This window comes from Spermophilus citellus (assembly GCF_964194105.1).
Source record: "Spermophilus citellus genome assembly, contig: SCAFFOLD_204, whole genome shotgun sequence".
NCBI classification, from domain to species: domain Eukaryota; kingdom Metazoa; phylum Chordata; class Mammalia; order Rodentia; family Sciuridae; genus Spermophilus; species Spermophilus citellus.
In genome coordinates, this window is record NW_027672991.1 from 420,153 (window position 1) to 435,154 (window position 15,002).

A 15,002-nucleotide genomic window follows, 5' to 3' on the forward strand; every position below is an offset into this window, starting at 1 on the left:
TAAATTTCATATAAATCTTAAGAGACTTTTGAAATAATCAACTCTGAGTATTATTATTTCTCCAGTTGTGAAAAATGAGACTCTTTAGTAATTGTTGATTTATACAAAAATTATATCCTTTTAGGGATGCACAATTCTATACTTGTATGTCCTTATTTCTACAATATCTGGTAAAGATGTTAAGAAAATTTTCAGCAAATGTCAAAAGCAATTACCCATTTTCTACATTTAAATGATTTTTTTCCACCTAGGTCCCAAATACTACAAGGGATGGGCTATAGATAAGAAACTTACTACAATCTTTATATTTGTCAAGGTGTTTTTGTAAATATTTTGCTGTTATCTAAGGTACACACTTTGGACAAATGCTACTCCACATTTACTACAGATATTAGGTCATAAATTAAAAAATGTCAGAAATTTGAATACAGACTTGGACACATTCTTGGGTTTCTATATGCTATAAATCCTCCAGTGTTTTAAAAATGTTTGATCAATGGCCAAAAGCTTTGCAAAAATTTTCCACACGTCCTCTCACTCGTATTAATTCTGAGGTGTTGAGTAGGGTGTGAACAAATATTGAAGACTCTGTCACCTATTTTACATTTATATAATTTCTGTGCTATCATATCGCTGGTGTGAAATAGTGTTGAACTACTGTGAAATAAGGGTTGATTCATCCTTAAAGACACTGATGCAATGTTTTCATTGTAAAACTTCTCTCCAGTATAAAATCTATAATGTTTAGTAAGATGTGATCTTCAATATTAAAAGCTTTGCCATTATTCACATTTATAGGACTTCTCTCTAGTATGGGTTCTCTGGTGTCGAGTAAGTGATGATTGTTGATTAAAATCTTTGCCACATTCTCTACATTTGTAGGGTTTCTCTCCAGGTGCTGAGTAAGTACTATTTTTTGATTAAAACTTTTTCCACATTCTTTACATTTGTAGGGCTTCTCTCCAGTGTGGATTCGCTGGTGCTGAGTAAGTGATGATTTTTGACTGAAACTCTTGCCACACACTGTACATTTGTAGGGCTTCTCCCCAGTATGAATCCTGTTGTGGTAATAGAGATGCGAGTTTGTATAAAAACTTTTGCCACACACTACATTTGTAGGGCTTCTCTCCAGTATGAATATTTTTGTGCCAATTATGCTGTGAGATGCTACTAAAAGCTTTGCCACATTCTTCACAGCTGGAGGGCTTCTCTCCAGTGTGAATTCGCTGGTGCTGAGTAAGTGATGATATGTGAGTAAAACTCTTGCCACACATTTTACATTTGTAGGGCTTCTCCCTGTATGAATCCTGTTGTGGCAATAGAGATGTGAGATGCTATTAAAACCTTTACCACACTCTTTACACCTGTAGGGCTTCTCTCCACTGTGGATTCGATGGTGATGAGTAAGTGATGATTTTTGACTGAAACTTTTGCCACACAATTTACATTTGTAGGGCTTCTCTCCAGTATGAATCCTGTTGTGGCGATCAAGATGTGAGTTTGTATTAAAACTTTTGCCACACACTTTACATTTGTAGAGCTTTTCTCCAGTATGAATCCTGTTGTGGCAATCAAGATGTGAATTTCTATTAAAACTTTTTCCACATACTTTACATTTGAAGAGCTTCTCTCCAGTATGAATTTTGTGGTAATTTTTAAGGCTTGGTTTTCGACTGAAACCTTTGCACAATTGTTTACATATGTAGGGCAAATTTCCAGGGTGTGTCCACTGGTGACAAATAAGATTGGAGCTTTCATTAGAAGTTTTGTCACATTCTTTGCATTTGCATGGCATATCTTCTGTATGAACACTGTGATGTTGAGTAAAGTTCTTGAGTGCATTGCATTCTTCACATTGGTAGGTCTTCTCTGCAGAATAAATTTTTTAATGTTGAGTAAGGGTTGAAAAACTTTTTAAGGCTTTCCCACACTTTTTATATTTACAGGTCTTTCCTTCAGTATAAACCTCTGATAGTTAACAAGTTGTAACTTTTTACTAAAAGTTTTTTCACATTCTTTAAATTTGTAGAATTTATCACTGTCATAGTATCTGCTGTGTTTAAAAAATATATCAAAGCATTTGCCTTCTCAATACCTTCTATACTTATCAGGCTCTCTTTCTCTATAAATTCTCTTGCATTAAGCAAGCTCTGCACTGTGGTTAAGAGCCCTTTCACATGTCTTACACTTGCAAGTTTTGCCTTCGCTATGAATATTTTAATTAATACTAGTTTTTGATCACTGAAGCAAGACTTTCCTACATTTTTCATCTTGGTAAATTTCCTTTAGAAAAGAATTAGGATTTCTCTATAGTCATAATTTTTATCACCAATGTAAATATACTGGTCATTACTCAGGGTAGAGACATTGCTTCTTGTGTTACTTATAGCATTATCTATATAGTACACTTTCCAGAAATCTGTATCAGAATTGTCATTGAGCAATAGTGGGGAAGTAGAAATTTTTCTACAAATTTTAATATTTTGTCCATTTGGGCACAAGGAGAAATTCATCTTTTGTTTCAGAAAAATGGACATTTTATAAAGAAACTTCCAAAAGATTCACTTTTAGAAATATCTTTTCTGTGCAAATGTTTGACTGGAATTTTAACTCAGTGCTACTTTTATAATTGGCCAAGTTAAAAACTGATGCATGGACTAGATTTCAAATTTTCCACTTTGCCTTTCAGTTCAAAAATGGCTATGGATTTATTCTTAAAATACATATAAAACTCCTCAAAATAATTGGAATACATTGAATTTTTGTTTCAGATATTAATTTTCTCTGGTGTCTTTTGACCATCAAATTTTTATCATAAATAGGTACTAATGATTGATTTTGTCTATTACAATACAATTTTTGAAATTTACTCTCACCTATATTTTCCCATTGTTTTCTTGGTTGTAAATAGTCAAAGTCATACTTTCCATATCTTCCTTCTCTCTCTTTTATTCCCTGCTCTGGTAAAATTTCTTGAGGATGATGAGAAGTCATGGCTGTAATAAACAAAAATAGCAAACATGTTTACTTACTGTACTGGGCTGAGTATATTTTGCAAACCTAAGAAATTACAGCAAAAAATAACATCAACAGGGGAGTGGATTTTTAAATCCAAGTCTATCATTACTGTAGAAATATATAAATCAAATAAAAATACACACAGAAAACTACTTTGAAAATTTTCCTAATCCTCTTTGTGTTCACAGTATGCAAGATGAGTACATTACTATGGAGAGTAATATAGTAGAGAAAAATACATTGTGTTACACAAAGATTTTCCTCCTTCAGAATATATTTTTAAAATCTACCAACTTTTTTCTGTTTCATTAAAATATAAAAATATGAAACATGTGAATATTTGTTGACTGTTCAAAAAGGGCTTCCTGCTTACCAATAGAAAACAACATGGCTAAATCAACTGTAAGGAAAGTTATGAATTACTCAAAGGGAATAGTCAGTTATCATTTAAAAGAAGTTTACTGAACTAAACCAACACACAAAAACCAGAATAAAAATTAGTCAAGATTTGTTAATAGTAATAAGCAGAAAGTGTATGTTTAAAGACTTTCTTTAGAAAACGTCTGAAAGAGTCAGGAGTGGTTGTACACAGCAACATAGGAGGTTGAGCTAGAGGATCATTTTGAAGGCCAGACAAAGTAAAAAATGCAAAGTGCTAAATCGCCCTTAAGTTCTCTTTCCAGTACTAATAAACACATCTCAGAAAATAGGAAAAATGAAACATCCAAGCAGCTCAGTTTTCTCCAAGTTGTAAAGACTCAAAGTAGGTTTTAATCCAAGTTTAAAAACTCAGAATACTGAGAGCATCCAAGGGAAAAAGATGGGTCATCTAGAAATGTGTAACTATATAATTGTGAAATCCTTAGTCGAATCCTCACAACACAGGAAGGAATTTGAGTCTATCTATATTCAAGGGATGAAAGAATAAAATTATCAACCAAGACATTATATTCACAGATACTACCTTTCAAAAGAGAAAGAAAATGAAGTCTTTAAACGTATAAAAATACACACACTATTCATCATCACTGGATCTGTTCTCCAAAAATACTAAAGGTAATCCTCCATAATAAAACGTAAGTGCACAGCATCATAAGTCATATGAAATTTTAACTATTTTTTGGCAAAAACAATTCTATTTTAATGTAATGATGGGTCTCCAAACATGTAATTTTGCAATAGAATTTGAAAGAAAAAAGCATAATAACAATACTGTTAATAGGCATATATAACTGTAACAATAATATAATTTTAAAAGGACACATAAATATATTCAGTTTTTTAATAAAGTGAAGTCAAGTTGATACTCATACAAATTATGAGTAGGAGATTCATTTTTAGAGTTTTTGTTGGCAACTGCAAGATTGCAAAATTCTGATCAAAACAAAACTTGGATATCTGAATTAACTCTAAATATTGCAACTGTAAGTAGTCTACAGGATACTCTAAATCTAAGAACACACACATACTGAAAGCAAAAGGATATAATAATGACACATACAAAAGTGATCGAACAAAACCTGGGCTGTCTAAGTTATAGTACACAAAACATAGTTTAAGACAGTTATAGGACATACAAGACGTTTTAAATTAAAAAAAAAAAAAAAACTTTGAAAAGAGGCAAAAGAGAGAAAAGGACCCTTTCCCTAGGTTCTGAATTAAGAGTAAATACATTCGCTACGTACTTCATACTTCCCAAACACACAAAGAAAACACTGAGAGGGTTGAATGAAAACAAAGAATCACTGTAATACTAAGAGACATCAATCCCCACTTACTGAAAAGGGAAATACAGTGAAGCAAAATGGTAATTGCAAAGCATAAGACTTTGAAAATATTTTGAAACTACTATAGACATAGAATCCCTGTTCTTAATCACAAGTGGGATATTATGCTGGTTAGATCAATTTTATATATTAAAACAAAGGTTAATAAATATTTAAGTGATAGTTATTTTGTAACCAACATGGAATAAATATTTGAAGTCAAAAGTGGTAGGGATTTTCAAAAATCCCTAAATATGTGTCAGTTGATTGAACACTCTTGGGCATGCTGTTGTTCAAAATTGAAAGATTAAATTTAAAGATGTTTATCCTACTTAAAGTTAACTAGAGGCTCCATGTAATATTCATTAACCTCCCATTGTTAAAAATTTTTTTGCAGAGAAATCTATCCTTTAAATTGTATGCTTATCCCCCAAAATACAAATAAGATTCTTTCCCTGCTAAAAAAATATACTAAAAGTTATAGCATTTAATGGTAAATGCAAACATGGAGTCAGTAGATGGAGTTCTTAGTGAGTGTGGCAATAAGCCCTCACATCAATAGCAAATTAAAAACATTGCACACCAGTGTTGTTACATTGTTATTCAACAGAGCCATCATGGGGGATGCAAACCAAATATCCCTTGAAAAGAACGATGAGCCATATTGGAATATAAAACTACAGAACTTTGAAGTCAAAGAATTTATTCTAATTATATATTTTACAAAATGTATGTACACTAGGTTAACTGAAATGTCACAGAAAGAATACTGCAGAATTCTACGAACATGACATCTCTAAACTAAAAAAGAAGCTTCTGAAGAAAAGGGAATAGTTTTGTGATGAGAGACAGAAATGAGCCCTTGCTTCCGAGGCATTGTTGGTTTTTTTTTTTTTTTTTTGAGATGTAAACTTTGTAGAGATATATTGCATAACAATTTGAATTAATGTTACTGAACTGTATATTTACAATTTTGGAGACAGTAAGTTTTACTTTGTGGTTTTGATTACACTGAAAATTAATAGATAAAGAGAATTGCAACATTTCTCAAAGCTACATTTAAAATAATGTGGTCTTTATCCTTGAAATAAGAACAAGCTCATCAATATACAAATGATGAGCATGCATGTAATCTCAACTACTAGGAAGTCTGAGGCAGGCGAATTGCAATTTCAAGACATCCTCAATAACTTAGTGAGAACCTCTCTCCAAATATGAGTGAAAAGGAGCTCGGGGTGTAGTTCAGCATGAGAGTATCATAGCCATCAATCCCCAATACAATTACACATAGAAAACTTCAATTGTTACATACATGGGCAGAATGAAAAGCCAATCAAGATAAAATACAAAAGTCATGGACAAAAGAGGCTTAATATTTATACAAGCAAAAGCACATATAATATTGTTGGCAATACAAACAAGAATCATACATATCTTAGTTTGTGAAGCAATTAATTTATATGAGGAAACCCAGTCTATAACATGGAACCTACTGTACACAATTAAAAAAGAGAAAAAAACAACTAAATTTTAAATATCCACAGATGTATTATTTTACAAATCCTCTAACTCAAATAAAACTTACACCATCTCTCAAAACAGCAGTCTTTGTCCAACTTGACATTCATTCCATGGCAGATAATTTCACAGAAAATCCATTACACATATTGGAAAGAAGAGTAATAAGGAAATTTTAGTGAAAAAAAATACAAATAAGATTAGAGACACTGAGTTATGATAGTAATGTATTACAATGGGTGGACCTAGAGGTCTCCATAAGTGTGCAATATTTTCCTGTAAATAATGGAAGAAGGGCTGGAGTTGTAGAGTAGTGTTAGAGAGCTTGTCTAGAATATGTGAGGCCCTGGGTTCAATTCTCAGTATCATATATGGATAAATAGGAAATTCATTAACAACTAAAAATATTTTTTAAATTATGGAAGAGCTGTCAGATAATATTGACACTCACAAGGCAAGGAGAGTGTTTTGTTGTTAATTTGAATGTATGGAAATATTACTGGAGGAAAAGCAGGATACTACATAATTTTAAAGCACAAAACACAGGACAGGTTTTTCTATGATAACAAGAGAAAAAATTCAAAGCTTCTAAAAAATGTTTTCTGCTGGATAATGTCTCAATGAACCTTTTTGAATTTAGACTTCCTCCTCTACCTCAACTATGTCCTCTACTATATGTGGGCCACAGGATTTGACATCACTGCATTGCTCTAAGTCAACCATATGTCAAGTGAAAGATATATATCATGCCAGCAAAGGAAAACATTAAGGATGAAAATAAACATCATTAACATTGTCTTGTCAGCACCAAGAACTACCCCGTCTTCTTTATTGAAAGCATAAATCTGCAACACATTCTTGTGGAGTAGTTCCCAAAAGATATACTTCAAGGGAAGAAAACTAAATAATGATAATTAGGAATTTTGAAGGAAAGTTATGCTCACCCACAAAGACTAGGTTGCTGTAGGTCTCCAACATCACTTCTCTATATAAATTCTGCTGAGCAGGATCCAGGCATTCCCATTCCTCCTTAGAGAAATCAATAGCCACATCCCCGAATGTCAATGGCTCCTGAAATAAAAATTGTTAGATCAATAGAACATGGACCAAACCATTATTCAGTTTTTAATATGAATTAAGTGTTAGTAGAACTGACTGTCATGTAGGAGAGTGACTTTAATTATGGAATAAGATACTTTGCATTATCTAATTCAGAGGAAAATACATAAGTCTAAAAACAGTATATATATTCCATATCAGAGTGAAGTGAAGGATATATATCATAATCCAAGCAATGAATAAAAGCCCAAATCCTAACTTTTCTGCCATCAGTGAATGTGAAATTTGGCAGAAATTCCAAATGCAAATCAGACTTCTCAAAGATATTCCCAGAAGGAGATTGTGCACAAGGGAGACAAAAATACTGCTAAAAAAACTTTTAAAAATGGTCTGGTTCCTATTCCCTCTGCTTTCTATCCATGAGATAGATTGAGATCCCCTATACAATTAGTTTCAAGTATCATCCATGACACATTCCCAATGTGTAAAATATTCATAAAATATTAATGTTTGGAAACATGCAAAGTGACACTTCTACCTTGTGAAAAGAAAAACTTGAAATATTTCAAGTTCTATAAGCAGTTCAATGAGTGAATCAATTTGGTACAATAGAATGAATAATGGGTTACAGAACATTTCAAGGAGGAGATTAAAAAATTCTTAGAGGTAAAAAAGAACAAAGACACAACATATCAAAATCTCTTGGACACTATGAAAGCAGTACTAGGAGGAAACTTCATTGCATGGAATTCAGTCCTTAAAGGAATAAAAAGTCAATAATTGATCTCATACTTCATCTCAAAGCCTAGAAGAACAAATCAACAGCAAAAGCAGTAGAAGGCAAGAAATAATTAAAATTAGAACTGAAATTGAATAAAAAGAAACAAAATTAAACCTTGACAACAGTTGGTTCTCTGACAGATCCCTAGCTATTCTAATAAAAAGAAGGAGAGAGAACATTCAAATTACCAGCATACATGATGAAAAAGGCAATATCCCAACAGACAGTACAGAAATAGACAGGATATTTAGAAATTATATTGAAAATGTATACCCCAAGAAAATAGAAAACATTGAAGGCATCAACAAATTTCTTAAGTCATATGATATGCCCAGATTGAATCAGGAAACATACACAATTTAATCAGACCAATATTAATTGATGAAATACAAGATGCCATCAGAAGCTTATCAACCAAGAAAAGCCCAGGCCCAGATAGATACACTGCTGAGTTAAACAAGACATATAAAGAAGAAATTCAAAATACCAATATTCTTAAATTTATTTCAGAAAATAGAGAAAGAAGGAGCACGTCCAAACTCATTCAATGAGGCCAATATCACCCTGATCCCCAAAACAGGCAGAGACAAATGAAAGAAAGAAAACTTCAGGCCAATATCTCGAATGAATATAGATGCAAAAAATCTGAATAAAATTCTGGCAAATTAAATACAAAAACATATTAAAAAGGTCGTGCACCAAGACCAAGTGGGGTTTGTCCAGAAATACAGGGTTGGTTCAACATATGTAAATCAAAAAAAGGTAATTCATCACATCAATAGACTTAAAAATAAGAATCATATGATCATCTCGAGAGACACAGAAAAAAACATTTGACAAAATACAGCACCCTTTCATGTTCAAAAAGTTAGAAAAACTTGAGACAACAGGAACATACCTCAACATCATATTAGCTCTCTACATTAAGCCTAAGGCCAACATCATTCTAAAGGGAGAAAAACTAAAGGCATTCCCTCAAAAAACTGGAACAAGACAGGGGGTGCTCTCTCTCACCATTTCTATTCAACATATTTCTTGAAACACTGGCCAGAGCAATTAGACAGATGAAAGAAATTAAAAAAAAAACTACAGGAAAAGAACTTAAATTAGCACTATTTGCTGAAAATACGATTCTATACCTAGAAGACCCCAAAAGCACCACCAGAAAACTTCTAGAACTAAAAATGAATTCAGCAAAACAGCAGGATATAAAATTAACACACATGAAAAAAAAGGCATTTCTGTACATCAGTGACAAAGCCTCAAGAAGGAAATAAGAAAATCTACCCCATTTACAGTAACTTCAAAAAAAGAAAACATAAGATATTTGGGAATCAACTTAACAAAAGAGGTGAAAGATCTATACAAGGAAACCTACAGAACCCTAAAGAAAGAAATCAAAGAAGACCTTAGAAGATGGAAAGATCTACCTTACTCTTGCATAGGCATAATTAATATTATCAACACTACCATACAACCAAAAGCACTATACTGATTTAATGCAATTCTGTTCAAAATCCCAATGACATTTCTCATAGAAATAGAAAAAGCAATCATGAAATTCATCTGGAAAAATAAGAATCCCAGAATAGCTAAAGTAATTATAAGCAGGAAGAGCAAAGCAGGTGGTATGACTATACCAGACCTTAAACTATACTACAGAGCAATAGTAACAAAAACAGCATGGTATTGGCACTAAAACAGGCCAGTAGACCAATGGTACAGAATAGAGGACACACAGACTAACTCACAAAATTACAATTATCTTACATTAGACAAAGGTGCCAAGAACATGGATTGGAGAAAAGATAGCCTCTTCAACAAATGGTGCTGGGAAAACTGGAAATACATTTTCAAAAAATAAAATGAAAACCCTATCTCTCACCATGCACAAAACTCAACTCAAATTGGATCAAGGACCTAGGTTTTAACCAGAGACTCTGCATCTAATAGATGAAAAAGTAGGCCATAATCTTCATCACATGGGGCTAGGCCGCCCCAACTTCCTTAATAAGATGCCTATAGCACAAGAATTAAAACCAAGAATCAACAAATGGGATGGATTCAAACTAAAAAGTTTCTTCTCAGAAAAAAAAATCTGAGGTGAACCGAGAGCCTACACCCTGGGAGTAGATTTTTACCCCTCACAATCAGATAGAGAATATCTAGTATATAAAGAACTCAAAATGCTAAGCACCAAAAAAAAAAAAAAAAACAATAATCCAATCAACAATTTGGCCAAGGACCTGAACACACACTTTTCAGAAAATTATGTAGTATCAATCAACAAATTTTTTTTAAGAAGTTCATCATCTCTTGCAATTAGAGAAATGCAAATCAAAACCACTCTAAGATATCATCTCACTCCAGTCAGAATGACAGCTACCATAAAGACAAACAACAAGTGTTGGCAAGGATGTGGGGGAAAAGGCACACTCATACACTGCTGGTGGGACTGCAAATTGGTGCAAACAACATGGAAAACTGTATAGAGATTTCTTCGAAATATGGGAATGAAAACCATTTGACCCAGCTATTCCTCTTCTCGGACTATTCTCAAAGAACTTGAAAACAGCATACTACAGGGTCACAGCCATGTCAATGTTTATGGCAGTACAATGCAGAATAGCAAACTGTGGAGCCAACCCAGATGCCCTTCAGTGGATGAATGGATAAAAATATGGGGCATATATACACAATGCAATTTTACTCAGCAATAATAAAATCATGGCACTTGCATGTAAATGGGTGGTATTGGAGAAATGAAGTTAGGCAAACCCAAAAAATAAATGTTGAATGGTTTCTCTGATATAAGGAGGCTGAGTATAGTGGGATAGCGAGGGAGAGCATGGGAGTAATAGATGAATTCTACATAGGGCAGAGGGGTTGGAGGGGAGGGGAAGAGGCAGGGGATTAGCAGTGATTGTGGAATGTGATGACACCATTATCCAAAGTACATGTATTAAGACACAAATTGGTGCCAACATACCTTATATACAACCAGAGATATGAAAAATTGTGATATATATGTGTATTAAGAGTTGTATTGCACAAAGAAATGAGTACATATATAATGGCATAAATTAGCATGAATATACTTTCTGTACAGAGATATGAAAAATTGTGCTCTATGTGTGTAATAAGAATTGTAATGCATTCCACTGTTGTTCTATATTTTAAAAAATAAATATTTTTTTAAAAGAAATGTACTGAAACCTATTGGGGAAACTCTAAGCCTACATGGCTATATATCTTAAAAACACAGAGCTGGAAGGGAATATGCATGAACAATATGAAAAACCAAGAAATAATGTGCACCAAACAAAGATGCAACATTATAAGAATCCATGGTCAGAATAGCAGGATAAATGGGAGAAGGTACATAATATTTTTGTGAATTAAAGTATGATATGAGATCAAATACAGGCAGCAAAGGATCGTTTTGATAAAGAGCTACATAAGCAAATACAGAAAGCAAAAGATTCCTTCAATAAGGAGATAGAGATTTTGAAAAAAAGAAAAAAACAGAGATCCTTGAAATGAAGGAAACAGTAAACCAAATTAAGAACTCAATAGGCAGCATCTCCAACAGAATAGATCACTTGGAAGACAGAACCTCTGACATTGAAGGCAAAATATATAATCTTGAAAAAATAAAGTTGACCCCAGTGAAGATGGTAAAAAACCATGAGCAGAAGATTCAAGAATTGTGAGATAATATGAAAAGACCAAATTTAACAACTATTGGGATAGATGAAAGCATAGAGATCTAAACTACAGAAATGGACAATCTATTCAGTGATATAATACCAGAAAAATTTCCAAACATGTAGAGTGAATTGGGAAATCAAATAGAAGGATCAAATAGGACACCAAATGAACAAGATCACTACAGGTCCACACCAACACACATCATAATGAAAATACCTAGCATACAGGAGGAGCAGAGCATTTCAAAAGCCACAAGAGAAAGGAATCAAATTACATATGGGGAAAACCAATCAGGATCTCTGATTTCTGAACTGAGACCGTGAAATCTACAAGATCCTGCAACAATATAAACCAAGTTCTGAAAGAAATGGACACCAACCAAGAATCATACCCAGCAAAATTAAATTTTGATTAGCAATTAGATTTCAATTCAGATGTTATTTTTTGAGAAAATAAAAACCTTCCATCATACACCAATTTAAAAGAATTTACAACCAGAAACCTGCACTACAGAACATCCTTAGCAAAATATTCCATGAGGAGGAAATGAACAACAATAAAAAATCAGAAAAGGGTAGTATCACTCTAAAGGAAAAACCTATCAAAGAGAAACTGACTTAGTTAAATACCAAAAATAAACAAAAATAACTGGGAATACAAATCTTGTCTCAATAACAATCCTGAGGGGGTTAAATAAATAATAATAACCCTGAAAGTTTAGTTCCAACTCAGCAATCAAAAGACAGGCAGATTGGATTAAAAAAAGACCAACAATATGCTGCCTCCAAGAGACTCATCTCATAGGAAAAGATACCCAGAGACTAAAGGTGACAGGTTGGAAAAAAATATATCGCTCAGGCTGGGGCTGGGGCTTAGTGGTAGAGCACTAGCCTAGCACATGTGGGACCCTGTATTCGATCCTCAGCACCACATAAAACTAAATAGTAAAGGTATTGTGTCCATATACAAAAAATATTAAAAAACCTACCACTCACATATACTGTGGAGGCAAGCAGGGGTTTCCATTCCTATATCAAATAATGTGGACTTCAAGTGAAAGTTAATCAAAAGGGATAAAGAAGGACACTACATACTACTTAAAGGAACCATACACCAACAAGACAGAATAATTATAAATATACACACCCCCAAAACAATGGAGCATCTATGTTCAAACAGACTTTTCTCAAGTTTAAGGGCCAAGTAGACCACAAGACAATAATTCTGGGTGACTTTAACACACCTCTTTTCCCACTGGATTGATCTTCTTTTACCACTGGATTGATCTTCCAGACAGAAACTATAGAACTCAATAATGCAATCAACAACTTAGATTTAACTGACATACATAGACTATTTCATCCTTCAACAGGCAAAGACACTTTCTTCTCAGCAGCAAATGTATCCTTCTTTAAAATAGACCATATGTCATGTCAAAAACGAACTTTAAGCAATACAGAAAAGTAAAGATTCTACCCTGCATTCTATCAGATCATAATGGAATGACATTAGAAATCAATGATAAAAATAGAAGCTACTCCTATACCTGGAGACTAAATAATATGCTAGTGAATGAACAATGGGTTGCAGAAAACATCAAAGAGGAGATTTAAAAATTCTTAGAGGTGAATGAGGACAGAGATACAACATATCAAAATATCTGGGACACTATGAAGGCATTACTAAGAGGAAACTTCATTGCATGGAGTTCATTCCTTAAAAAAAGAGAAAGTCAATAAATGACATAAAATTACATCTCAAAGCCCTAGGAAAAACAATTGATCAACACCAAAAGCAGTAAAGGACAGAAAAGAATTAAAATCAGAGCTGAAATCAATGAAATTGGAATAAAAGAAGCAAATAAAAATTGACAAAGTGACTGGGAATGGAACCACCATTTGACCCAGCTATCCCACTCCCTGGTCTATAACCAAAGAACTTAAAAACAGCATACTACAGGGACACAGTCACGATGTTTTTAGCAGCACAATTCACAAGAGTTAAACTGTGGAGCCAACATAGATGTCCTTCAGTGGATGAATGGATAAAGAAAACGTGGCATTTGTACACAATGGAATATTAGTAAGCAATAAAAGAAAAGAAAATCATGGCATTTGCAGGTAAATGGATGGCATTGGAGAAGATAATGCTAAGTGAAATTAGCCAAACCCGAAATAACAAATGCTGAATGTTTTCTCTGATATTAGGAGGCTAACTCATACTGGGGTAGGGAGGGGGAGCATGGGAGGAATAGATGAATTCTATTTAGGGCAGTGTGGTGGGAGAAATAGGGAGGGGAAAGGGATTAGCAAGGATGGTGGAATACAATAGACAGCATTATCCAAAGTACACGTATGAACACTCGAATTGATGTCAACCTACTTTATATACAGAGATATGAAAAATTCTGCTGTATGTGTAATAAGAATTGTAATATATTCCGCTGCCATATATTTTTAATTTTTTTAAAAATTTTCAAAATGAAATGTTGGCTCTTTGAAAATCAAATACATTTGATAAAACCTTATCCATGCTACTATAGAGAAGGAGAGAAATACTCCAATTACTAAAATCCATGATGAAAAAGGAAATATCACCATGAACACTAGAGAAATACAGAAGGTAATTAGAAATTATTTTGAAAATTTGTACTGCAATAAAACAGAAAATATTGAAGTCATCAACAAATGTCTAGAATCATGTGATTTACACAGAGTAAGTTAAACAGATCATTTTCAAGCAATGAAATAGAAGACACCATCAAAGCCTACCAACCAAAAATAAATAAATAAATAAATCCCAGGACTCAATGAATACAAGACCTTCAAAGAAGAACTAACGCCAATATTCCTCAAATTATTCCATGAAATATAAAAAGAGGGAGCACTTCCAAACTCACTCTATAAGGCCAATATCTCTTTCATTCTAAAATCAGACAAACACAGAAAAGAAAGTGTACTTCAGACCAATACCTCTAGAAAACAGAAGCAAAAATTCTGAGTAAAATTCTGGTAAATCAAATACAAAAACATATCAAAAAGATGGTTCATCATGATCAAGTGGGATTCATCCCAGGGATGCAAGGTTGGTTCAACATACAGAAATCAATAAATGTAATTCATCACATCAGTAGATTTAAAGATAAGAAC

At 33.2% G+C, this 15,002-nt stretch overlaps 1 protein-coding gene across 1 annotated transcript in view; it reads right to left on the bottom strand.

The window, feature by feature from the left end:
• Positions 1 to 1,152: 1,152 nt before the first annotated feature.
• LOC308640285 (zinc finger protein 732-like) overlaps positions 1,153 to 15,002 on the bottom strand; it is a gene marked incomplete at both ends in the record, with an annotated part of 162,124 nt that continues 148,274 nt past the window's right edge. Inside the window, 4 exons of the mRNA XM_081312242.1 lie at positions 1,153 to 1,157; positions 1,699 to 1,869; positions 2,877 to 2,996; positions 7,247 to 7,373. Coding sequence (XP_081168368.1) covers positions 1,153 to 1,157; positions 1,699 to 1,869; positions 2,877 to 2,996; positions 7,247 to 7,373 — 423 coding nt within the window. The remainder of the gene's footprint in view (positions 1,158 to 1,698; positions 1,870 to 2,876; positions 2,997 to 7,246; positions 7,374 to 15,002) is intronic.